We start from the raw sequence: 27,806 nt of genomic DNA on the forward strand, positions 1-27,806 counted from the left end.
AATGTATAGGTCGATACTTATGATATTTTTTTGTCAAATATAGGAAGTATAAAATACATATTAAAGCCTGGTGTACCCCAACTTTTAATGCCTATTACAATCTAAATGGAATTACACAATGTTTTGTTTCGCAATATTAAAACTTCATTTAACTACAGTAGCGTTGGTGTTCTTTTTGTTTATATTAAATTATAACATAAAATGATAATAAATTTGGTACCCCGTTGCTAGCCTACTGATCAACACAAATACTGGGACAATAATGAGGATGAAAACAAATTTTCATGAGAAAAATAAGACCAGTTTAAGATGTTTTTAGATAAGAGTCACAAACAAAAAAGAAAATATATTTCTTGTTGATCATCACGTTTTAACTTGGATCAGATGCTGCAACATGTAGCGAGGTTAGTATCAGCACCAGTGCACCCTCATTTCTAACAACATTTCTAACAAAGTGCAGCTGGAATAGCAGTTTGAATATCTACCAAAAAGAAAAAAACACTTCAACTACAATTGAAGTAAAAATCTGAAATAGAAAAACTGAAATAGAAAAAACAGGTTCACATGAAGTCAGTTGAGTCTGCATAGAGTCATACAAGCTGTTATTTTTACTAGATACTTATTACCTTCTTACTTTCATTGCAAGTAAACTGTATCCCTGCTCTCTGTAGTTATTAATACAAAACTGCCCACTTAACATGTCTGAATAACTGCATTACACAATACGCCAAACCTCAAAAGAATGAATACTGCTATGTCTCTAGACTGGCTTAATATGTCATAATGTGTCATAATGGCTTAATATGTGTCATAAACTCAACATATTATGTTGAGTTTATAAACTGAGTAAAGGCCAATGAAGTGGCCAATCTATGAACAGACTCAATGTAAGGTAACAAGACCATCTAATCTACTCATATCCTTCTGTCAACATGTCTGTAATGATTATCATGTAGCTCTTTGTCGATCTTGTATCACAGATTCCCCTCTTTTTGTCAACAATTTAAAACAAAATCAACTTGCCCAAACAGAGGGTACAGAATAATCAGGATTATTTTTATTAATTCATCTTCAGTTTCAATAATATCATTACAGAAAAAAACATCTTTTTTCATCATATTTATACAGTAGTAGTAGAATGCTGTGTCATTGCTTCATTACAAGTGCTGGTCATAGTTTATAGTATGTGCAGTGTGACACTGAGTTCAGTCCAGTGTTACGAATCACTCAGTACAAAGGCAGTTTAACAATAACCTGCTTCTTCTTTCTCAAATGAATATATCTGGGTTTGATTGGTCCTCCTTGGGCAGGTGCCAGGACATGTCCTGATGCTGCGTTCATGTCATAATGGGTTTACTGTAAATATGAGCTGCCAATTGTGGAAAAAAAAAAAGAATGTGATAAATGTTTTAATTCAATACTTTTTTTGTTTAATTTGGGTGTGGACCATCCTGTGAATTAATGGCTGTCATTAAACTGGTGAAAAATTTCACCCCTTGTATTACATGACATGAACCCAGCATGAGCCACTGATTGATATATGGTGCATTTGAGGTAACTGCGAAGTTTCTGACATCCGAGCCAGAGGAATAAATGAGAAGACAGCGTTGGTACCAGAGCCTTGACTTTGAAAACTCTTCTTATGCCCCAGTAATCACATCAAGATCTATCGCAAATGTAACAATTTTTTTTTTAGCTCAGAAACCACACCTAGGTGCTGCACCCTGGTCTCACACCTGGAATCAATCCTGCCCAAAGAGAAAGACACGCCCCCCCTTTATGGGCATGCAAGTGTGAAGAAAGTGGGGAGGAAAAGAGGAAGATAAGGAGAGGGAGAAGCGAGGGGAGAGGAGTAGAGAGACTGCATCAGCCTATAAGGAGAGGGGACAAAGGTCAGAAACACTGACTAATGCAGTATTCAGGTCATAGAGGAAAGATAGTACATATGAATTCTGGAAATAATTATCAACTTATGGGGTAACTGAAACAAGAAGGATCTAGGAAAAACAATTCTGTCATTTTGGTGTTGTTAAGTAACATTTAATTCAAGGAAGTGCAACAGTTTTGTACTAGTTATTCCAATATGACCTGAATGCAGCATTAAACCTTTGACTGTGTAGGTTTGGCACTGATCACACTGATAGGAACAATCAAAGGGACTAGAGGAGTTATGGTACACTGGTGAATGCTTGGGACTCACAGACTGCATATGATGCATTTGAATGGTCCTTGTTAATTGGTAAACAATTTAAGGTCAGGTGTTTAATCAGCAGGGCACTGCAGCCAACATATGTACTATTTTGTTAATGCTAGGTGTAAACTAAGCTCTTGAAGTGGGCTAAATATCACACAATGTTTCCTATATTTCTCCGTGTTGCTCAGACTACATACAGTACATTGAGAGAAAAGCAGTCAAATGATGTAGATTTACAGCCTTGAACTGTACTGATATTTTTGACTTTAACAAGCACCTTAACACCGTCATGGTAGAAATACACCAGTTGTATAGTTTATGAGCACCTGAATGCGACACCCTGCTTTCAAGTGATGTCAGGTCAGAGTTTCTCTGAGTTAGGAATATAGTATGTCACAACTCACTCAAGTTCTTTCAGTCGCGTTTAGTCGGTTTATGGGTAAAAACTGGGGAAAAAAAGATGGAGGCTTCTGATTAGCCAAAAACAAAGCCAGCCTTTGCTGTCGACAAGTATCGGAATCTTTGGCCACTGAAATAATGATAGTATTCTATATTTTTTAGTGTTAGAAAATCCCATGAAAATCCAAAAACCAACAATGTACTGATGCTACTAATAAGTATTGTGTGTGTATCCAAAGATGTGTATCCTGATAGAGAGCTCCGAAACCTATTAAAACACATCTATGAGCCACAGTGCTGTGCTGGAGGACATGTTTCTTTACTGCCATAAACACACACAGTAGTAGTTCATTTTGACTTCCATGTGATTAATCTGCCTGAGAGAGTAGCCCAGTAGAAACTATCCCTTCAAAGATTTCACTCTTCAACAGGGACCATTTGGCTTGTGGTTGTGAGCCCCACACAGGGTCGAGAAGTCAGACAGTACTGAGATGACATATTGTTGATTTTAGTCTTTTCCTGGACTTTTATGACAAATGAGAAATATAGAATAAAGTCAGCCTTATCTTCTAATTGTTTTAAGAATGCAAAAACCACATTTATCAAAGACTGTCTAAGTATTTTCATTTTGTAATGTAGTATTATGGTGTAAACCTTAAACTCACATAAATCAAACACCACTTGAATGCAGGGTTAGCGTAATACTAATGTTGCCACTGTGGCCCACCTCTGGTACACCTACATATCATAAAAGTCATTATGTATTATATTATAATGATTTTGTTCATATTTGATGCTGGAGCAGGGGATACCAGTGTGGTGAGAGAGAGAGTTTACGTCCTGCCTCACCCTGCCTTAAAGCTGAGCCACTGACCCACTTACACGAGTTTCGTGGCTTTCACTGAGAGTCATGATGAGCTTTAGTGTCTCAGTATGGTCTGAAAGTGTTAACATGTGGACAAACCCCCCCCAAAAAAACAAAAAAAAAAACAAAAACAAACAAAACAACAAATACAAAGGATTCTTGTTTTTTTTTTCCTTTTTTGGCAAAAAAAAGTCATATTTACTGTACTGGCACAAACTATATCAGCAGCTTCAATCAAAATATGCCTTTAGTTCATATATCTGTCAATACTCATGATAGGGTCAGTGTGTCCAGGAGGAGATCTAGTAATACTGCAGGGACGGGTTAACGTGGAGTTACTATATCTGGATAGAGGATGCCAGAGCAGAGAAAGGAGTAGAAAAAGAAGAAGAGAAAAGAGGGGGAGAGAAAGGGCAACAGGGTCAGGTGAAATAAAGGAAGGGGAAGTCTCTATATCTCTATATCTACCAGGGAAACATGTTAAACGCACAAAGCAAATGAACAGGAGAGAAGAGGGCATGATTACTACTAAGATGATAATATTCAATCAATAATAGTAAATAGAATATTAATTAAGAATATTAATAATCATTATAATCAGGATAGTAATAATAATATTACAGAATAAATCTCATATTTTATATATTTGTTTTCACATTTTTTCTCCATTGAAATACAGTGATCTCCTCAGAGCAGACCAATGAGGACTCAGCCTGCGCTGGCTCCAATTGGCTGTTGCATATGACATCACAGCTAATGGCGACCAGGTAGACATGCATCACTTCCTGCCCCCGCCTGTTTCCTGTCCAGACAGGAAGTCCTGGCACTGCCATGGTAATCGGTAGCAAGTGACATTGAAGTCTGGGGAGAAAAACAGTTTGGGGGAACTGTTAAGTGTTAGTGTTTCTCCTGCCTTTATGACAAAGTGAAACAGGTCAGAGCAGGTCTCCTGTTTGACTACAGGTGGAAAAAAAAAAACAGATGAGAGAATAATGTACCTGCATCATAGCCGTCCGATTACCATGACATCAACGACCTCCCCCTTATGTAGTTCCACATACTGCTCTGTTTTAGGAGGTAACATCAACAGACCATTGGCGCTACGCATTGACATTAGCCTGCTGGATACCTGGTTGCCTGGAGAGAGGGAGAGACAGAGATTATGCATGCGTGAGTAAGTCTCGTGTATGTGTGTGTATGTGTGCATGTGTGTATGTGTATGTGTGCGTGTGTATGTGTGTGTGTGTGTGTGTGTGGACCTGTGCTCTGTGCCCAGGGCAGTGGCTCCTGGTGATGCCAGGTGAGAATACAGCGGTGGTATTCTGGTCTGGGATCCAACTTAACATCACAGGAAAGCTGAAATACACACAAAATACAGACACACACACACACACACACACACACACACACACACACAAAAGGTTACTGAGTTACAGACATGGTAAATATTTAAACTGTCTAAAACTTTTTGCTGTGTTTTGTTGTGTTTTGCTGAGAGTGAGATAAGAAGATCATACCATTCTCATGTCTGCACGTATTAAGTGTATTTCTCAAAATGTCAAAATGCTGCATTAACAGTTACTACATATTTCAAAATATTACAACTTTTAAAGTTAGTTAGCCAAGATAATAATGTGGCTTAAAATAATTCTCACTGCCGAACATCACTGTAATTTCTGCCACAAATATGTTGATGTGTCATATTATAACATTTATTAATAGAGATCTGCATTCATTCATACACAGACATCTATAGGTAAACAAGTTAAAAGCATCAACAGCATTTACAGTATGTTACTGTTGAAAGAGTATGGTATGCTGTTAGGTGTGTGTATGTGTGTATGTCTTACCCTAGCTTTAATAATAGTAGGTCTAGGGTCCAGAATGCCTTGCATCTTCCTCAGAGCAGGAATCACAAACAGGTTACATGTCACCACTGCAGACACTGGGTTACCTGTATGACAACACAGCACTGGGTTAATAAAAAAGAACATCTGGAAACTACTCACAATTGAGCTACATCATTGGTAGAGAACTACTACAATTTATACATTACTACATACACTGATAAGCCTGTATCTATACATTTACTGTATACTGTATATACAGCATTCAGCCACAACATTAAAACTGATAATTGGTTTGTGGAGTGACTGTATTAATGCTAAAATAATTTATCGTAATGTCAATGATTTTAACTTACTCTTGACCACAATGTGAATGCAGCATGAAATGAGTTCTGGACAAGCAGGTAGTGACTGAAGTGACTGAGGGTCAGGTCATTGTGCTAGTGGCTGGGAAAGTATAATATATATGAATATCCATGAATATTCCAGGTTACACTCGGTATGGGAATCAAGATATTTTCAATCAACTAAGGGTCACCTGAGGTCAAAGTTTTGGCAACATACTTGGGCAAAGAGAGATATGTGGGGTGAGAGGATACCTACAGGTCATTTAGGGTTGAAGAGTATTATCAGGCAGACTGAGGAGGGATCTGTAGGGTAACAACATTTTAGGTCATTTCTAATGTGAATTTAAAGACATAACTGGTGTGATTTGTTTTCTCAGGGTATGAGTTTATTTCAGTGACAATGCTATAAATTTATATACTGTATCAACAACATTAAAACTGGTAACTGGCTTTACTGTTGTGGCTGATTGCTGTACACCACTGTAGAGGTTTAGGCACACAGTCTGTCTCAAGAAAGTCAGACTGTGAAAACGCACATCCTGGAGGTGTAGTTGCTGCCACGCCACACGTGAGAAAGTTTACCCCAAACAATGCAGATGGTATTGTCTCACTCTGGCCTATGAAATTCAAGCTGCAACTGTCACCAGTAAATACATGTCTGCTGCCAAGCGCTTCTGTGTTTGAGCTGCTCTCGTTTTAATTTTGTAGGTTACCCGAAAGAAATACAGACCTAATACAGGACACAAGTCAGTCTTCTGTGCACTATCATTGTCCTGTACGCTTCTTCTTTAGTAAACCTACTGTTCTGCTGCCAAATTGTAGGTTGTATATGGCAAATGGGACATGACTTCAGATGAATGATGTTAGTGGGTGTTGAGCCAGAGATGTGATTGGACAACAAAAAGATACACACTTACTGACAACACCTAAACAACACACACAACCAGTCTGACATAGATATAGTACCTGGCAGGGCAAAGATGAGTTTCCGTGCTCCATCAATGTCGACTGTGGCAAAGGTAGTAGGAAGACTGAAGAACAGAGACACACAAGTAATTATGCCTTTTATTACTTTACCTTTACTATTTGTGATAGTATCAGAGGAAGTGGTGGCATCAGTAATAGTATAACTATCATTAGTTATGGTAGCAGCAATAACAGTACTGCTATCAGAGGTAACATTGTCAATCCATCCAATCATTATCTATACCACTTATCCGTAAGGGTCGCAAGGGGGCTGGAGCCTGTCCCAGCTGACACTGGGTGAGAGGCAGGGTACACCCTGTACAGATCACCAGTCCATCACAGGGCCGACACGTCTACAAACAACCATTCACACTAACACTCACACCTACGGGCAATTTAGTCACCAATTAACCTGCATGTGTTTGGACTGTGGGAGGAAGCTGGAGACAACCCACACAGGCACAGCACTGCACACAGAGAGACCCCAGGCGAACCAGGGCCCAAACCCAGAACTGAGGTGACTAACCACTGCACCACTGTGCCGCCCAGTAACAGTAACTGTAATACTATCAATATAATTTGTAGTAAAAGTAGCTGGAATAGTACTAATAATATAAGCAGTAGCATAAGCCATTCTAGTAGTAGTAGCAAAAGTAATAGAAGTGACAGTAGTAGTAATAGTTGTAAATGCAGTAAACGCAGTAGAAGCTGTAGTGGCAGAGGTAGTAGAATTGACAGTAGTAGTGAAAGTACTGTAGTAGTAATAGTAGTACTAAAACGGTAATAGTACTAGAAACTGTTGCGCCAACAGTAGTACAACTGACATTAGGAGTAACTGTAGTAGTAACTGTAGTGCAGTAGTGGACCAGACCAGTAGTCCACATTACTATCACCACTACCGTATTATAGAGGTAATAGTACTAATAAACAGCAGTAGAAACTGCAGCAGTAGTAATAGCTGGAGTACTACAAATGGCAGTAGCAGTACAATAAACCGTGGTAGCAGTGGTAGTAGAGGTGGGAGTAATAGTAATATCAGCAGTAGTAAAAGCAGTAGTTGCAGTAGGAACTGTAGTAACTGCAGTAGTAATAAGTGGCAGTAGAAGTAGAGTGAACATAAGCAGAATTAGTAGTGAAATCAGCAGCACAGGCAGCAGGAAGAGGTTCATCTTATTTCTCACCAGTGGTTGACACCAAAATGAATTTAAATATAAAATCACGTTTGCCCATTTTAAACACCCCCTAGCCACACTCTATCCCCTCCCCCATCTTACCCTGGCTTCATAAAGACTCGTCCAAAGTGGATCTGAGCATGAAGGTCAATATCCAACACCTGCTTTAGGTAGTCCTGACAGACACATAAACACAGACACATGGAAAATAATAATACTGTAAAACTGAACCTGGGTCAACTGTTTTCAAAACAGAAACAACAGAAAAATCAAACCTGGAGGATAAACAGTAGGCAAACAAAAATACAGTGAAAAAGAATGTCTGCTTCGCTAAATATCTGAATATCTGCTCTAGTGAATTCCTCAGTTGGTTGGAATAGGTGGGTTATAAAATTAGAGGTACCTTCTCTCCCATGGACACACCCCCTGAGGTGATGATGACATCAGCACGACTGATTCCCTCATGGAGAGCTGACAGCAGGTCATCAGGGCTGCAGAGACGAGCATGATACATCACATTCAGTTTACTAATCATAGGGTGTGCTACTCAGCTAATGGAAACAGCTGTATAATGTTGTATAAGGCTGTGAAGGAGCTTTGTCCAGTCTACCAGAATAACCCTGTTGATATCAAAGTGATGTCATCAGAATTAAAAGTCAAGATATCTCTGCCTCAGCTGCTTCAATCTGACCCTTGTTTTTCAAATTGATTAATGAGAAGAAGAGGGAGAATGAATATTATATTTTATAAACAAATATTTTGCCCAGAACTGTTATGTGTTATATTTTGTGAGCTACATTTCCTGAATCTATGCTGTGCTTTGTCAAAAGAGAAAGCTCTGACACAGCAGGGCAGAGCACTGCTCCTACTTGTCTCCAACAATGCCCAGGTTGATGGTAGGGTATCCGTGCTCCTGGATGGTGGCCAGAAGAGTGGAGCGGTTAGAGTCTCTGATCTTCCCTGGGTGGAGGTCGTCCTCTGGATTCAACAGCTACACACACACACACACACACACACCACACACACACCCACAGCTGAACTGAACTGGCATCTTGATTCAGCAACAAACTAAAGTTGCAGAAAGAAAAGTCTGAGTGTATTTGCAATCTGTTTATGTGATCGTACCTCGTTTCCAGTGGACATGACAGCCACCACAGGAAACTTGTGCACGCTGACCTCGGTCACTCCCACTGTAGCCAGCAGGCCGATCTCTGATGGGCCCATATGTGTTCCTTTAGCCAACACACACTCCCCTCGCCTGATGTCATGAACCTATTGGCCTGTGCACACAAACACATTGCATCATAATTAACAGACGGCTTTCTAACACAAGAAATTAGCTTCTACTTCAGCATGTCCATTTATTTTACCTGATGTCCTGTCCCGGCCGGGCCTGGACCATAATCCTCACCTCCAACTCCTCTGTGCCCTGTAACACACAAACCGTCATACCTTACTATACCTGCTAACAAACACATAATGTCCACACACAGCAGTGAAGCAACGTCACCACTCAGCCCGTTTTGCAATCACAACAATTAAAAGTAGAAAGTGATCAAGATAACATCTGAAGAGGTGTAATTACATCCTCAGACTCCCGCAGCAGCTCGGTGTCTTCTACTTGGACCACAGCGTCGGCTCCACAAGGAATCGGAGCCCCAGTCGTTACCCTCATCACCTGACCTGGCATCACTGTATGGGTGGGCTGCATACACACACACAGACAAAGTTTATTGAGAGTGATGGTTGTCAAGTGGCATAAGATAATGTACTCTTACTATTTGTTACCAGTGCTATGTATTTTCTGGGTTGGTGCAGGTGAGGTTAAAGGAATGATATGGCTGTACTGTTTTTTATTTATTATGATTTTTTTTCTGTTGAATGAGCCAGCATAAAGGGTGCTCTGAAGTCTCATAACCCTGTTTGTTTCTGGGACAAAGTCACTCAAATTACAGAACAATGCTTCAAAAATGAAAATAAACTAATTAATAAACTAAACGCTAAACGCTGGGTGCAGATTTGGAGTGCTGTGTGCTCATAGCTTGTCACTCAGCACCATCAATAAACAATATGATTTCCTAGAGAGGCTCTCTCAAGTTGTTCAAACACTGTTGTCAAGCTTCAATGGGTTTGGCTGAGCTGACTGCAGTTACACCAGCGATGTGACTGGTGTTTAGAGTGTCACCACAACTTCTGATCTATACTCCACTTCACCTCACTATCCTCACTTTCTGCTTCACATACATGAATGCACACCCTGCATTTAAGCCCACCACTTTGCCCTGATATTAAGTTTGCACCAATACAATAGGGGACATGGTATTTCTAGTAGTAGCATTAGAATCATCAGTAGTGGTAGTAGTGCGACCACCAGAGAAGGTAGTATATATATATATAATGGCCTGGTTTTCTGCATTGACTGGTCATAAAATATTATCTGATATTCACCTGAGTCACAACTACAGACAAACACAATGTGCTTAAGCTAATAACATACAAACTATTCTAAACTAACTTTCACATCTTTATTGAAACACAACATTCACAGTGCTGGTGGAAAAAAATGACTGAGCCCTTGGACTGGTCCCACCTCCTTTGTCAGCAATAACCTCAAGCTCTTACAGTAGCTGTGCACAGACCTGCACAATGTTCAGGATGAATTTGGAACATCCTCCTACAGAGCTGCTGCAGCTCAGCTCAGCTTATTCTTGTATGGTGTGAACGCCTCTCTGAGCTCATTCCACAGCAGCCCTGTTGGGTTATGGTCTGGATTCTGAAAAGGCACTGTTTTACTGTTCAACACAGGTAATTCCAAAGGTTCACCTCATTTTTCTTGCCACTGTGTTTATTAAGCAGTGTTCCTCACAACAGTCTAAAATAACTAGTACTGCTTTTAGTAGTAGAGCTGCTAACAGTGTTGTTGGACAGCACAAGTACTTGTATTGCTAAACGAATGGTACTAGGTATCAAATGCCAGTCAAGTTTTTATCTCTACATAGTGTTTGTTTATTAGAGCTGACCTGTTGTCCAGCCTGTGATTCTCCCATGATGAAGCGATCTCCTGGACCATCAGCAGCTACAGGTCAATGATAATGATGTTAATCGAGTTAATAATGGAAATTAGACCAGAACTAATGATTTTTAGACAAGAATTTACAAACAGTGTGTGAAGAATCTGCACTGTAGTGTCTACAGGTAAATACATATAAATGAACAGATGGATACAGCATTCTTGTGTATCCTGTTTCACATTTCTGATTCTGATGTGATGTTAATCCGGTGCAAAGTGAGATTGTGTTAGTGGTCTGACCTCGTACAGCGTAGCCATCTTTAACAGAGGCGGGAAACGGTGGAAGGTTGTCTTTGGCGTAGATGTCCTGAGCGAGCACTCGACCCAAACCATCTGCAGAGAACAACCCAAACCAGTTAAATGTTATACTAACCACACTATAACAATAAACGTTTCATTTCAATAAACTACTGCAGACTAGTGATGTGTGGTCATATTCATCTCTGAATCCTTAAAATAGCACTAGACAACAAAGTCAAACAGAGGACTCACCTCTGTAGTTAATGACTTCAATTCCCAGAATAGGTGTCATCTCTAGAACAGTGATGAAGGCTTTGTCCATTGATGTCAATGGGAATGGGGACATGCGATGACGACGTGCCACTTTACTGATGTCCACTGCGCTGTGGCCTACACACGCACACACACACACACACACACACAAAAATTGAAGTGAATGAGTAAAGAGCAAAGAATTATGAGTAAACTTTTTTACATTTTCAACAGTGATGCAAGTTTGTAATGCTGGTCTGTTAATGAAACACTAGGGCTGTCCCCAAGTCTGGATTTTCAGAGTCAACTCAGAGTCTTCTAACCCATGTATTAGCTCCGCGGTGGTGGTTACTCTTCTCTGTATAGTAGTAAGTGGTTAGGTTCTTGTGGTTCATTGGTTTATGCTATTTTTCATTTTTATATACAGTCAGCATTTTCACAGTTTCACCTTTTCTTCATTACAGTAATACAAATAGAAAAACTGTCGACATTCACTCTGCACATGTGGTGTGAGTTCAGTTCAGCTGTCCCACACCATGCTCCTGTATATGACTCTCATGTTTTCCCTAAAAACTAGTTTGGCAGCTTGTTGGCAGCTTGGTCATAGCTGAAATTCTACTGTCAGACTCAGTTTATAAAATGTATATCCTGCCACGCTGTTGCCCCTGCATTGCTCTGTGTACTGTGAAGCAGCAAAAAAAAAAAAAAAAAAAAGGACTAATCAACTTTTAGGAGACAGCCCTATGAGACACACACACGCACACACTTACTGGCTCTCAGAATGTTCTCGTTACTGCCACATCGTGACTGAACCTGCAGAGAGACAAACACATATTCTATATTTGGTCATTGTTTGATGCAAATCTTACGTAGGGAATGAGTTGGAAACCTCTCCTTCATGACGGGACAGTCTGGCAAAGGCTTTCATGTTGATTAGTGTCTGATACAGAAAACATGGAAACATAAATAAGGTGAATTCTGGCTGCGACATTCACACCTGAAGCGCTTTCTCTAATTCCCTGATTGCACAGTACAACACAGGATTATATTAAACAGGAGTGAGGAGGGGGTTTGACTGATAAATCAGCTCAATCCTGTTCTTTAATCACATATAAAGTATAAACTGCTGTGTGTTGTGCATCTCAGCCGTGATGGATGTTACTCTCCTAACACAGCTTTATCAAATCAGCTGGTAAAACCTGTGGGAATATTTCACAGTCTATATTTATCAGAATTGTTCATTCATATGTTCATCAATGATTGTTAGATTTCACTAATAAACACTGAGGAGCAGTGGGTAGTCTTGTTTTATGTATAGTATAGTCATTTCAGCATTAGGTTCATTCCACAGCATTAATGCCATCAGTACAACAGAGTCACATGCTATTACATGACTGTTAATGTGCTGTATCAAGACGGCAGGTAAACATGTACGGAGCGCTACCATCAATAACAAATTAAAACAGGAGAAGATCAGAGAACAGGGTGCCCTCCTAATAAAAAGTACTGTATTCAGTTCTATATTGCTATATGTATTTGAGTGCCAAACTGAGACAGGTTTGGGAGTCACATTTGAACACTTTTAGTAAGTGGTCTCAGCTGTTAACACTGGAGCTGACTCTGGTAGAGGAGGATTACATTTCTGGTGCATCCCAAGACTACAGCAGTCTCCAAAATTCTTATATGGAAGAGGTTTGGAACAACCAGGCCAAACTGACTAATCAGGGGAGATGGCCCTTGGTAACCCAATGGTAACTCTGCCTGAGTGCCTGAGATCCTGTGTGATCCTGCGGGGCCAGACGTAGCCTGTCGTCATTGAGAGACACAATAAAGCCCATTTGAAGTTTGCAAACGAGCACCTATAGAACTCTCAGACTGTGACAAACAAGATTCTCTGGTTTCTCTGATCGAACTGTTTGGACTCAATTCCAAAAGCCATGTCCAGAGGAAACCAGGCACTGCTCATCACCTGCCCAGTGCCATTCCAATGGTGAAGCATGGAAGACCGATCAGGGTTGAGGGAAAGCAGAACGGAGCAAAGTACAGAGATATCCTGGTTGAAAACCTGGTCCAACAGGACAATGACCCTAAGCACACAGCCAACACAGGAGTGGCTTAGGGATAACTCTGTGAATGACCCAGCCAGATTCCTGACTTCAAAACATCTGTGGAGAGACCTGAAAATGGCTGTCCACCAGAGGCAGGGCTTGGGAGGATCTGCAGAGAAGAAGTGCAGAAAAAAAAAAAAAAAAAAAAAAATTCAGATGTGCAAAGCTTGTTGTATCATACCCAAGAATCCAGGCTGTAATCACCACCAAAGGTGCTTCAACTAAGTATGGAGTGAAGACTCTGAATACTTATGTTAATGTGATATAATGTTTTGCTTTTTTCACTTTATCATTATGGGGTATTGAGGGGGATGAACTAAAGGTTGAAGTTAAATGATTTTAGCATAAGGTGGCAACATAACAAAATGTGAAAAAAGTGAAGGGGCCTGAATACTTTCTGAATGCACAGTACATACATTAATCAGCCCCAACATAAATCCACCTGCCTAATATTGTGTAGGATGCCACCAAAACAGCTCTGACATGCCAAGGCATGGACTCCACAAGACCTCTGATGGTGTACATTTTTTGCAGTGTGGCAGGGTCCATTATCCTGCTGAAAGGGGCCACAGCCATGTGGGAATACCATTGCCATGAAGGGAGGACATGGTCTGCAACAGTGTTTAGGTCGGTGGTAATTGTCAAAGGAATATCCATGTGAAAGCCAAGACCCAAGGCTTCCCAGCAGAACATTGCCCAGGGCATCACACTGCCTCCAGTGGCTTGCCTTCTACCCATAGTGCATTCTGCACCCTGAAGGCTTTCTATCATAGCCAGCATTAAGGTTTTCAGCAATTTGTGCTACAGTAGCTCTCCTGTGGGATCACACTGGTTAGCCTTCGCTCCCATGTGCATCAGTAAGCACTGGGTGCCTGTGACCCTATCGCCAGTTCACCAGTTGTCCTTCATTTTGCAAGGTACTGACTACTGCACACTGGGAACACCCCGCAAGACCCAGTCATCTGGTCATCACAATTTGACTCTGTCAAAGTCACTCACATCCTTACACTTACACTTACACTTACACACACACACACACACACACACACATATATATGTTCAATTCAGTTTTATTTATCAGTTTTTAGGGTTAAAAGTGATTTTAATTTTCTGGAATTCTGATTTATTAATGCTCATTTCATTGTGTGCATGCATGTACAAAAGTTAGTGTGTACCTTGGGTGTCGGGCATGAAGCGGTAGAAAGGCGGGAGGTTGCCTGTGTTGCCCGTGGTGACTCGGAGGGAGTGGAGCTTAAAGAGGCCGAATCTCGAGGAAGCACCTGAACACCCCGAGAAATGATCGAGTCCGGGATCTAAACACACACACAAACAACCACACTACATTAAAATTCTATTTGTGATAGGTAGCTGGACTACTTACCACAAAGGAGGTAGCTCAGCTACCTCTCTATGATCTTAAATTTATATCCTCGTAGTACGTTCTGAAAAATCAGTGATGAGAAAATACAGACGGATGACAAATTAAAGGAAAAACCTGAAAAATGAGTGGAGAAACCGGATCGCAAAGCCCCCATGCATAGGGCACGAGGGGTCACTGAATGGTATGATGTGTAGGAAAATAATTTGAATCATATGCTGTGACCCTCATCAGTCACCAGATCTCAACCCAACTGAAAACCAGTGGGTGATTTTGGAGTGACATGTTAGACAGTTCTCTCTACTACCATCATCAAAACACCAATATTCAAATATCCTTTGGAAGAGTAGTGGTCCATCCCTCCAGTAGAGTTCCAGGGACTTGTGGAATCAGTGCCATGTGACTTTGAAGCTGTTCTGGTGGCACGTGGTGGCCAAACACCATACTAAGACACTTTGTATTGGGTTTTCCCTTAATTTGTCTTCACCTTTCTTTATATACACTATTTGTTTACTGCTTGCCCAGATAATATCAATCAAATGTGATTTAACTCCAGTTCAAGATGCTGGGATAAGAACAATTTCAGTTCAAGTTATTATCAATTAAATATTCATATGTATTACAGTGGTTGTGGGGGTAAAGTAACAATATTTAGTGTGTCTTTCTGCTTTTGGCATCTTTCAACATGAGACCAGTGACTAGGGACTGGGAACTTTCATGTGATTTAGGAATTATTATTATATTATTCACACATCAAGCTGACATAGAGAAGTATTACTATATATTTGGACTCTTGTTTCTGGCGATCAAAAGAATTTACAACCAATGTTCCCTGTTCTTATAGCTCTGTTTGGTCTCCATCAACTCCTGAGAAAGCTACCTGGCTAACCTTTGCGTTAACGCCTTGTGCACAAAGTGATGAAAATGAATGACAAACCTAGACTTGTGTCAGACCATCGAGTATCAAATCAAGCCAACTCAGTTATGAAGAGCACGGTTGAGCAGTGTGTTACTGACCAATGACAAGAGTAGGATGGGTTTGTGTGTGGGTCTCTCACCTGCTGGTCATGAGTACAGGAACAGGTGTAATGAGTGGGTGGGTCGGGTGTGTTGCCAGGCAGATAGGGACCTCCCTTTGCCATGACCACAGCATGGCTTGTCTGATGGACACAAACATGCATGCAGGTACACACAAACACACACACAGACAGACAGATGCATGTCGGCATAGACAAACAGGTGAATGAAATGAAATGGTGTGTGGTCACAGAAAGTTCACATTTTAATGAAATACCAGCTGCTTCTTAAGATGCTTGTAACCACTGTCTGAACTGTGGATACTCATGACTCAGACAGTCTACATTAACTACATTAAAACAAGTGTTTTCATTTGCCTTGTGACAACAATATCCCAATTAGACCAGATGTTAACATGTGATCTGTACATGAATATGTTATCTTGACAACATATGTTATCTTAATAACATGTATGAAATGTAATTTAGGTAGGCAGAACTGGCAGATTTGTCTGGCAGGTCAAGGGATATCAATGGAGGATACTCTTGAGGGATAGCCACAACATACAGGGGAAGGGTCACGTGACAGTAAAAGGTATCGGTGCTTTTTCTTTAACCTTGCTAACTAGCCTAACATTACTTAAATTGTAGAAAGCAGTGTGTTAAAATTAACTGTGAGAAATCACCAAATCAAAAATTGGGTGTACCACCAAGTTCAATTCTGGGCCCCTTGCTCTTCTGCTTACATATTAATGATATACCTGACAGCTGTGAAGAGACTGGGTGTCAATATGTGCAGATGACATAGTCATGTATGTAACAGCAGAAACTCTTCATCAGGATGCAGATCTGTTAACTAAGCAGCTGCTCAGGGTCTCCCAGTGGCTGCAGGATAACTGTAACTTTATTTTACTATACTGTGTATTTGCTGTAGATTTCTCCTTAACTCACCAAAAGTTAGAATTCTAATGCAACATGCAGTATTGCAGTTGTTGCACCATGTCATCACAGGTATGTTGTAAAGCTCTCTCTCCTGCATAATGTAACCAGATTCAATATGGTCACTTCTTTTGTACAAGCAACCAATTATACAAAGGGGGATTTACATTTAAGCACAAAATGTCATTGGCTACTGTCGATATCAGACAACTTGATTCGTTCAGATGCATCATGTGGCATGCATAACATAAAATAGTGTGGGTGCAAATGTCTGAGCGCAACAAAAAAACTGAAAAGAGGTAGCAGCAGGTAATGGATGAGGGGCCTACAAGTAAGACAACTAGGGTCACCACAAGAATATACAACAAATAAGCAGGGTCATCAGATTCATCATCAGAATTTTCCACAACCCAACAAGGCGCTCTGGCCAATAAAATCCTGCTCATTCATTGGTAGATTACTGGTTACTTATATACAGCTCTGGAAAAAATTAAGAGACCACTTCAAATTTTTCTGAAATCAGCATCTCCACATGTTTGACAGCCATTCCATTCTAGTGTCTGTTGAATTCCAACACAAGCACACCTCATTCTACTTAATGAGGTATTGATTAGGTGATCAAGGATCAAGGAAAAGTATAAAAACCACTGCTGTGGTCATCACTATCCTCTTGCAATAGGACCAGCTGGATGGCAAAAACAGTGCTAGTAGTAATTGAAATAAAAAAAATAATTGCTGACCATGCCAAAGGAGTTGAAAAGAAAAGTTTTGAGTGAGGAAAAGAAGGGTTCAATTCTGGCTTTACTGGCAGAGCGATACAGTGAACGTCAGGTTGCTTCCATCCTTAAAATTTATAAGACAGCGGTTCATAAGAACAAGGTCAAGCAGCAGACTTTGGGGACAACAAAGCTACAGGCTGGCAGAGGGCGAAAACAACTCTCCACTGACCAGGATGACCATCAACTCATTCGAATGTCACTCAGCAACCACAGGATGACATCAAGTGACCTACAAAAAGAATGGCAATCGGCAGCTGGGGTGAAGTGAATGGCGAGAACAGTTCGAAACAGGCTCCTAGGGGCAGGGCTCAAGCTAGAAAAAAAGCCCTTCATCAATGAGAAGCAAAGAAGAGCCAGGCTGAGGTTTGCAAAAGACCATAAGGATTGGACCATAGAGGACTGGAGTAAGGTCATCTTCTCTGATGAGTCCAATTTTCAGCTTTGCCCAACACCTGGTCATCTAATGGTTAGACAGAGGCCTGGAGAGGCCTACAAGCCACAGTGTCTCGCACCCACTGTGACATTTGGTGGAGGATCGGTGATGATCTGGGGGTGCTTCAGCAAGGCTGGAATCAGGCAGATTTGTCTTTGCGAAAGACACATGAATCAAGCCACGAACAAGGTTAGACCTGAACCCCATTGAAAACCTCTGGAATGTGATCAAGAGGAAGATGGATGGTCACAAGCCATCAAACATAGCTGAGCTGCTTGAATTGTTTGCGCCAGGAGTGGCATAAGGTCACCCAATAGCAATGTGAAAGATGCATGAAAGCTGTGTTTAAAAATCAGGGTTATTCCACCAAATATTGATTTCCAAACTCTTCCTAAGTTAAAACATTAGTATTGTGATGTTTCAAAATAAATATGAACTTGTTTTCTTTGCGTTATTTGAGGTCTGAAAACACTGCATCTTTTTTGTTATTTTGACCATTTGTCATTTTCTGCAAATAAATGCTATAAATGACAATATTTTTATTTGGAATTTGGGAGAAATGTTGTCATTAGTTTAAAGAATGAAACAAAATGTTTATTTTACTCAAAGACATACCTATAAATAGTAAAATAATAATTTTGCAGTGGTCTCTTTTTTTTTCCAGACCGCTGTGCCACGGTGCAGTGGTTAGCACTATCACCTCACAGCAGGAAGGTTCCAGTTCAAACATGTTCTCCCTGTGCATGCGTGGGGGCACTCCAGGTACTCCTGCTTCAGCCCAAAGCATGCAGGTTGTGTTAATTGGTGAATAGAGTACCTGTGAGCATGAATGGCTGTTCGTCTCTATGTGTCAGCCCTGTAACAGACTGGTGATCTGTCCAGCGTGTACCCTGCCTCTCATGGGATTGGCTACAGCCCTCACACCTCTAGCGATACAGAGTATGGGTGGATAGATGGACAAATATCTACTACTCTCCTGGCATCACAACATAATATGATTGTCACCATGATAACTTTTCAATGCTGTAAAATCCTGTCTCACATCTCATGTCTGGTAATGGTATAATGATGTGGCTTCAAACTCTTGAATCTGTTAGTCAAACTAGACTTCCTGCATTGAGTTTCATCATCTCATTGGCCCCTAAAGCAACACACCCACCAACACAGCTCCTTACATTTTTTTTAACACAGTACTATTGGTTTCAACACCCAGTTACAATGTGAATAATCAGAACCACTGGAAAGGCTTACTAACTCAGCTAACCTCATCAGTCACGTGATCCTTGTCTCGTATGCCAAAACAGTCCCCTGGTGCTCCCAAGGCAATGGTACAATGGATTTTAATTACTGTATTAAGAAAGCGATCATCTGTAACTTCTTTACAGGCAACTTGACATAGCACTAAAAGGCAGGATAAGGTGACTATTCAAATAGTTCTTAAGAGCAATTTGATCACAGTGTCAAAGTGTATGGACTACATTTGCACCTGGCTAAGACCCAACAACAGTGAGAGCCAGCTACATATGTGGTCTGGCTCATCTAATCGCTTTACAGTTGTAATGCATTTGGTATTCATTCACATCTGTCACCAACATGCTTGTTTAGTCTCCAGATACAAATTGCATATTACCAGGTGGAAATGAAGTCTAAATGTCTTTCCTCAGCTTAAGACTAGTAACATTTGAGATTTGAAATTTGAAGGAAAGACATACATCCTGAAATATTTTGCTGTCTATCTATTTTATTACCACTGACAGGTCTTTTCTGTTTGGTGTTCTGCATCATTTGAGCAGTATCTATAGTGCAGTAGCCTGCTGCTGCAATGACCCAATTTTCCCACAGGGATCATTAAAGTTTCATCTATCAAGTTTTCAGTAGCAGCGCTGCTCGTCATGTGTCCTGTCGACCGGTTACCTTGGCAGCAATAGCGGCTGCGGTGATGTGGGAAGAGCCATGCTGGGGATGGTGGTGGTTGTGCGCATGTTGACCTCTCCTTCGGTCGTCTTCCTCATCGTCCTCTTCCTCGCACTGGGTGCCGCGTTCCATAGTGTGTGTGTTGGTGTGAGTGTTGGTGTGTGTGTTGGCCATCAGAGGGGAAGGAGAGGGCAACTGCTCCAGGGCGGCGTGTGTGGATTTAACTCTGACCGTGGCCTCTCGCAGTAGGTCGATGGCATGGGGCAGAGCAGGCAAGATGAACTGAAAACACTCCTGGAAAAAACAACAGAATTTAATTGTATCATCCAATCAAAGACATGGCTTTAAGTTAGAGTTAGCTTTGAAGTAGTCATCTATAAATGACACCAGTCAGTAACAAATATTTCACCTATTTTATGCCCCTCTGACCAATTAGTATAATTTGAAAATTCCAAATGCAAGACACGTTGTTTCATCAAGTGATTTCAACATTGGATCAAGTTAATATTTAACAAGTGTAATTCTGTGCCATTTACATTGGCACAGAAAGTAATATTTTCACTTTGATGATGCCAAGCTCTTTAGTTGGTGACAACTGTTCACTTATTGATGTATTCATATACATATACCCTTAAAATTTTACACAATCTCAAATATTCTCATGAAATATTTGGGGAAAAATCTTTTTTGTGTTTCAAAAGGTGTGGCTGCATTAGACAGACACAAACAAATACAAATGCTATTTTTTTGTTTATTGTTTACAAGAAAAACTAACAAAACTAAATTCTTGACAGTTTCAATATGTCAGTTCTCAACATTGTCGGTATCAAAGTCAACAAATAACAGAGAATGTGTTCAACACTGAACAAAAAATAAATAAACCATCACATCATCAAATTAAAATGTAGTCCTGCCATTAGCACGCAGTAGAGCTCTAATCCTGGCTGCCATGTTCCCCACGAGCCTTTCACACTGTTGAGAGGTAATCTTGTCCCATTCTTCTTGAATTACTGCTTTAATTCTTCTAAATTCTTTGGTTTATACTTTGAAACAGACCTTTTGATAATCCACCACAGATTTTCAATGGGGCTCATGTCCGGGGGTTGAGCTGGCCCCTGTAAGACCTGGATACAGTGCTCCTGCAGCCAAGTTCTCCTGGCCCTGGATGTGTGGTGAGGGGCATTATCTTGTTGAAACATTCAGTTCTGACCTCGATGGAACAGTGCACGTGCAGAAGGGAGCGTGTGGGTTTTTGAGAATGGCACAATACTTGGCAGAGTTCAATGTGCCATCACAGACAGTGAGATGACCAACACCAGCAGCACTCACGCATCCCCAAACCAGCCTTGATCTTAAGCCATGATCTAAAAGTCGGCCACATACAGTGCAGGTGGGACACTGGACACCAGTTTGGTTTGACCACTGCTGCTGAAGCTCCTGTGATGTCATTCAGCGGTTTTCCCTGCACATGTGGATCAGGATGTGGTCATTTCTTGCTGAGGAAACCCCTGAACACCCAGATCTTGGTTTGTCTTCCAAGCTGTTGGTTCGTCTGTATTTCTGCAGAGTGTATCCAACTGCTGAAGGACTGCATCTGCACTTCCTGGCTATCTGGCAGCAGCTGTACCCTTCCTGGCTGAGAATCTGTATCTTCAGGCGTGGAACCAATCAATGTTTTTAATGGCTTTTTTAGGATTTGTTTAGTATTTTGGCTGTGACTGTACTAAAAGACATTGCATTTGAAGACCTAAGAGTGATTCTTAATGCAATATTTCACAAATGCATGGGGTCTCTGAAAACTTTTTTCCACCACTATAGTTGATACTTAGAGTAGATATTTAACTCATCTTCAAGAATAAGCTGAAAACAAAACACTGACACTGAACCTTTGAAATCCAGCTAATACAGAGCAACATTAGCATGCGTTTGGAGTCATGTTTGTGTCCACCTGCTAATTGTTAGCTCTAATATCCACTCTTCTTTTAGCTCAGTTTTGGTCTCTACTGAGGAGACAAAGTGTCTGACTCTTCATATGCTAAGCATTTAGCCTCCATGTTCATCAGCTCGTTGTTAACCATGCCTGTCTGCTGTTTGGTGCTGGGCAGGTAGAGTACAGTCAGTTTGCAGAGCTGTGTCATTAAAAATGACTCTTGTGGTAAACGTGTTGATGAGAAGACAACAACACTCAGTAGGGTTGAGACAGAGCTCACCATATCTCATTCACTCTGTAGAGCTGCACTACTTAATATCATCTTTACAGTTTTAAAGCTGCACTAATCAATATGTTTTAAAATAACAATGGATCAAATGACCGTGTAAGATAAAAAGTGTTGCTTGTAGCAACAATCCATGGAAATTATTCAACACTATGGAATGTTTTAGCCTATCATAGCTTGTTGTTTTGGCTGTTTGGCCTACAAACTCTGACTAGTGACTAGTTGGTGAACAACAAAGAGCCAGACATTTAGAAATAATATATTCAGAATCAAGGAATCGAGGTAAGTAAGCAACTAAGCCTTGAGTAATGGGAATTTAGCACAAGATCAAGTCCCCTGCAAAGTTCAAGTTCTAACCTTTGAACTTCAAGTCCTTAACAAGTAGGCGTGTGCTCTTCACCAAATGGACTGCCATTTCAAAACTTCAAGCAGCTACCTCTTCTTTATAGAGCTACAGATACAGATTCATATTAACTAACAGGAGGACATATATGAGTGAAGATCTATGCTATTCTAACAAGGTACAGAATAAGCACGGTTGAGTTAAGTCAAAGGATCATACCTGAGAGCCCTTCTTGCTCCCTGGCAGGTTGATGATCAAAGTTTTACCACGGATACCACACACTGGCCTGGAAACAACACAGTGGAAAGCAGATCAGAGCTGAAGAGGACACCACACAGTACTGCAGCTCGTAATGTAGACAGCATGTCTAACTGAGTAGTTAGAATATTAAGTCACCTGGACAGCATGCCTAGTGGTGTAACATTGAGTGATCCCATCAGCATGGCCAGAGCCATACCTGGGGCCTCTCGCTCTATCACCTCTCTGGTGGCCTAAAAAACAAACACAAGGACTCAGTTAGATTTTAGGCACTTGTTTGTCCCAAAGAATTTTTTGTTTTGATTCAGAATGTATCCTTTAAGCTTTTTCTTAAAACATATTTTTGGACAGGGTTGCTAGTATAGTCTCTACACTTCTTGTTTTAAGTGTTTCAACTTTTTAATGTATTTATTCTTTTTTTTTTTTTTTTTTTTTTTGTGTACCTCAGGTGTAACATCTCGTGGTGCAAAACCAGTTCCCCCGGTAGTAAGAATGAGATTCAGCTCCTGTTCATCACACCACTCCAAAAGAGTTTCCTGCGCACACACACACACACACACACAGTTAACAACTATAGCATGCATCCTCTTCACATGGAATACTATTTGAACCCATGAGTGCCACTGGGAAAGTGTATGGGAAAGTCCCGACTGTTACAAACAGCATTCTGTTCTGTGTCTCGTGGACTGAGTGATATGGTTGACAGTGAGCTCAAAGCAGAGGCACAAACCTTGATTTCATCGATCTCATCAGGAACAATCTTGTAGGCTGAAATGACTCCTCCTAGCCTGCAGTAGGTGACAGAGATGCAGTAAGTGTAATGTGAGTACATTGATATGTCAGCATGTGCTTGCAGACCATAGACTTTGTGTATAGCCTCACAGTGAGGGATCATGGACCAGGTCCTTCAGGTTAACTCCACTCCTGTCCTCAGCCAAGTTCTTGAAACAGCTGTCACTAACTGAAGAGGAGAGAAGCTCAGGTAAGAAGAACAAATGAACATGACACACTTTTACAGGTCACATGTAAAAATAAAACTGATCCATGATACACAAATGGCACATCATTATATGGAGATATGGTAGAATTCCTTTAAATCCTACTAATAGCAGATCTCTCTTCATTCATGACTTGTATTTTTTTAACAAAACTTTATGAATTGCTGAGGTAAAAACTGTTTACAAACAGGGTGAAAGAGCTAACATGGCTCTGTCTGAAATTATGGAAGATAGAGATTTCACAAATATGATACACCATGTTGATCAGTGAGCTTTAAAGGTGCTGGTAGATTTTGTTTTTGTATAGAACAGACAGAGGCAAGTTATTACCCACAGTTTCTAGTGTTTGTGCTAAGCTATATTTTGTCTGCAAATGTAGACACAAGTAACATGGTCATAACTTAACTGCCTGCCATTACAGTCTGACACATAAAAAACTGAGCTTATTTTAAGACCTTGCTAGACTGGGTTCAAGGGCACATGCAGAGATCTGTCAGACTTCAACTTTGGTATCTGGGTAAAAGTTGGTGCAGGTTGTTCTTAAATGTGATATTTCCCTAATAATATTTTCAGGCAAAACAGACAATGTATAATTTCCACCATTATCTATTGTTTTATACACTAGTCTTACCTCATACCTCTCGGGGTTATGCAGATCTACCTTGGTAAGTCAGTGCTAATAATCACAGCACAGCATATGTTAATGATGTAACTAAATACTCTCTGTGAAGGCAGAAGTGTTTATTTTTAGCCTTCTGATGCATATTAAAGGATAACTCTAATATTTTTGAGCCTGGGTCTTATTTTCTCATATTTTTGGGTGTAAATGATTGAATGGGACAAAATTTGTATTTTTGCAGCTGCTACAATGTAATCAAATAGGCAACTGTCCATGTCTAAGTAAATCCACTGAAGTGTTTGTTTTTGCCACTGACTGTCAGATTGTTAATATAATGTTAAGTATCTGACAAAATCAATCATTTTACTTGGTATAACACAGGAGCCTTAATCACTTAGTTTGTTTGTGTTATTGTGTGACTTTCAGTGATGAGAGAAACATCCAGATCCTTTACATAAATAAAAAGGATCTTATTCTTCAAAAAAAAAGTCTGTCTCTGTGGGAATCTTATCCATAATGTTGTCAGACACTTACAATAACAATCTGAAACAAACATGTATTAGAAACTTGTGCTGACACATTGTTGAGAAAAGTTGATCACTTAGCAGTGAGTGTGAATAGAGGAAAGCACCATGTCAATTTCTATTATTTCTCCTGCTCTTTAGACTTCTTTAGTCACATTCAGATCTCCATCTTACCAACAAATTGTTTGGAAACTGTAGCAATATCAAATTGTGACAGATATGGCTGTGATTCCAACACTGGAACTTAGCACCTATCATCTATCTATGAGTCTTCCTGGCTTCAACCAAAGGTCAGATAAATACAGTGTGTTTATTAATTTGTGTATTCTTGCACTTTACTGACTCAATTGATAAGCTTGTGAAAAAATAACAGGGTGATAGCTTTTCCTGTCTGTGTGACCTAGCCCAGCCTGCTGATTTAACACAGTAAAACCAGTCAAGCTAGCCTTCTTCCTCACCAAAACCTGAGATTACATATCTATTGGCTTTGACATGCAATCTATGAACATCAGCACTCTTACATTTATTCATGATTTAGTACAAAATGTGTTGCCTTCCAATTTATTTTACATCGCAACCAACACAGGAATTAAAAAAAATTATCTTTAAATATCTCTGCATGTTGCATGTTGTGTATTATTGGCCAGCATACACGCCATGATAATGTAATTGCATAATAATGCAAGTACACCCTTAGTCATAGGAATATTTAGAGTGGAACTGGAATGTAAAAAAAAAAAGTAAAATATCATAAAAGAAAACAAAGACAACATACCAGCTCATTCATATTAACTGGCCGTGTTTTCCACAGACTAAGAATTTACTTGTGGTGGTGGGTGTGTGCAGTGTGTGACTGATGTGCATGCAGAGCCTCGGGCAGTTTTGAGGGGGGGGGGGGGGGGGGGTTACTCTCTGGTTACTCTCTGTAGCTACAATTTACATATGTCCCCTGAACTCCTCACATGCAGACTATGGGTAGCTGCCACATATATACAGACAATACTTGTTGGTGTAATCGTTGAAATGGATCTTTTAATGGACTCTATTGACAAAAATATAATTCTAGAATATTTTATCCTTTTCATTTGTGCCCTCTTTGGACATAGGCCTGGTAAAGCGATGGTAATGTTTTTTCCACAGTATTTCAATACATTTAGCACAACTGTGTGTTTAAGCAAGCTCCTTCTGCATAATAATCATAAGTAGAAAACAGAAGTTTCTTTAATGTCACAACTGGCCAAATCTCCTATATAGGGTTTCCCTAATGCTAATATAACAATTAGCCTACATGACTTGGCGAGTGGAATCACCAGCTCTTATATGTTTATTGTCAATATCATGTCACCTTTTCAAAACCTTTTGCTCCACATCCTAAAGCTGACTTAAGTAAAATTTCCTCATATTTAACACTCATATATAACAGTCAAGTAAAATGTATTCACAACTGTAGATGTGTAAAACAAGCCACACAAATTCACAAACACACACACACACACATCACATCACATGTATAGTTTGGGAACGTGTGTAAATATGTGACAGGAGCTTGTGATTGTCAGGTGGATGGATAGCAGGGTTAGCTGTTGTTAGCCGAAATGCTAGCTCATGAAATCACGACAGACATCCCAGTCAGCTGCTGTCTCGCATCCGCTTAGCATTATTCTCACGTCTGCCCCTGCATAGGCAAGGAGGCAGCAGGGCTGTTGGTGACTGTCATGCGACTGGATACTAGTCCCATGTCCTCCTCTGCACGACTCAGGGACGAACATCCGCTGAGCAAATTACAGAAGCGACTCAAGCTGCACAACAGAATTCATTTCGTCTTGACGCTGCTCCTTGCCTTAAAATTCGCTGTAAACGGGTAACCAAACGCACGATTTATGATTAATAAATGTACTTTTCTGCGTTAAATACAAATACAGACATTGAGCCCAAGTGAAATGGCTGCCAAAGGAACCATAAAAGAAATGTTAATTAAAACCACCCTCAACAGCGGCCAACATATCGGATCTGCAAAGGAACATGAATAATGCAGCTCATATAGGCTCGGTAACGTTAGATTGCTAGAAAATATAACGCTCTCTTGCGTCAAGGTTGCAATATCTATCAACAAGATCGGAAGAATGCTGGGTTTGCTTTCAAAATAAAAGCGCAATTTTTGTTAAAGACTCATTGCAGCACATGCTCGCCTGGGAATAGCCCCCTAATTTTGAAAGTCTTTGCCGGTCGTTCTTTTTCCTCCTTGACGCTAAATAAAATAGCTCACTGTACTGTCGTGTGGCTACTACAACATTAAACACGACACGGTCTTGAAATGTAAATATATACACGTTTCAAACTTCAATACAGAATTGCAAATAATGTCGATTCAAAGCAAATTCCAAATCTGTCCGACCTGTCAAACGTTAGTGCAATGACAGTCAACGGAACCGGTTAGCATACTGGCAAACGTTAGCTAGCTCTGCAGCGAAGACAACTCGTATCGTGATGCCGACATGCATAGACAAGCTATGGCGAAACGGCACAGAGACGCACTATTAAGAATCATTTTATCACATTTTATCAAACAGTCTCATTACCCGTCAGGATCCCCACTCGGGTCTGATGGTCGTGGTTGGTGAGCACCATCCCGTCCGCCGCCATGTTTACAACCTCTGTCTGCACTGTGACGGCACGTACATAGAAACAATGTGGTGTGCGTGCGGGCTGCTGCACCTCTGGAGGACGAGTGTGTGTGTGTGTGTGTGTGTGTGTGGTAGCGGGACCCCAGAAAACGTTGGTAGAGACTATGGCCTCTGGACATGTATTTTGGGACAGCCCCAGATAAGAGTCAGGTGTAAACTATAGCTATTACATTTTGTCTGGTCAGTCATGAGTGAGAGCACCGTTTAGTACAAAATTTAGTTTAATTAATTAAGAAAATTTAGGA

General features: G+C 40.5%; 1 protein-coding gene across 1 annotated transcript; it reads right to left on the minus strand.

The window, feature by feature from the left end:
• Positions 1 to 1,035: 1,035 nt before the first annotated feature.
• On the minus strand, positions 1,036 to 27,539 carry gphna (gephyrin a). Its single transcript, XM_051078125.1, is given in 25 exon segments — positions 1,036 to 4,319; positions 4,457 to 4,595; positions 4,718 to 4,814; positions 5,309 to 5,412; positions 6,619 to 6,683; positions 7,893 to 7,966; positions 8,194 to 8,281; positions 8,660 to 8,781; positions 8,916 to 9,059; positions 9,061 to 9,070; positions 9,161 to 9,219; positions 9,376 to 9,495; positions 10,811 to 10,866; positions 11,101 to 11,193; positions 11,353 to 11,490; positions 12,123 to 12,165; positions 14,636 to 14,773; positions 15,897 to 15,998; positions 19,920 to 20,213; positions 22,698 to 22,764; positions 22,875 to 22,969; positions 23,180 to 23,272; positions 23,467 to 23,524; positions 23,619 to 23,697; positions 27,457 to 27,539. Coding segments are annotated over 24 exon segments (2,337 nt in total). The 5' UTR covers positions 27,521 to 27,539; the 3' UTR covers positions 1,036 to 4,319; positions 4,457 to 4,461.
• Positions 27,540 to 27,806: the final 267 nt, after the last annotated feature.

The sequence above is a fragment of the Lates calcarifer genome, linkage group LG19, assembly GCF_001640805.2.
Source record: "Lates calcarifer isolate ASB-BC8 linkage group LG19, TLL_Latcal_v3, whole genome shotgun sequence".
Classification (NCBI taxonomy): domain Eukaryota; kingdom Metazoa; phylum Chordata; class Actinopteri; family Centropomidae; genus Lates; species Lates calcarifer.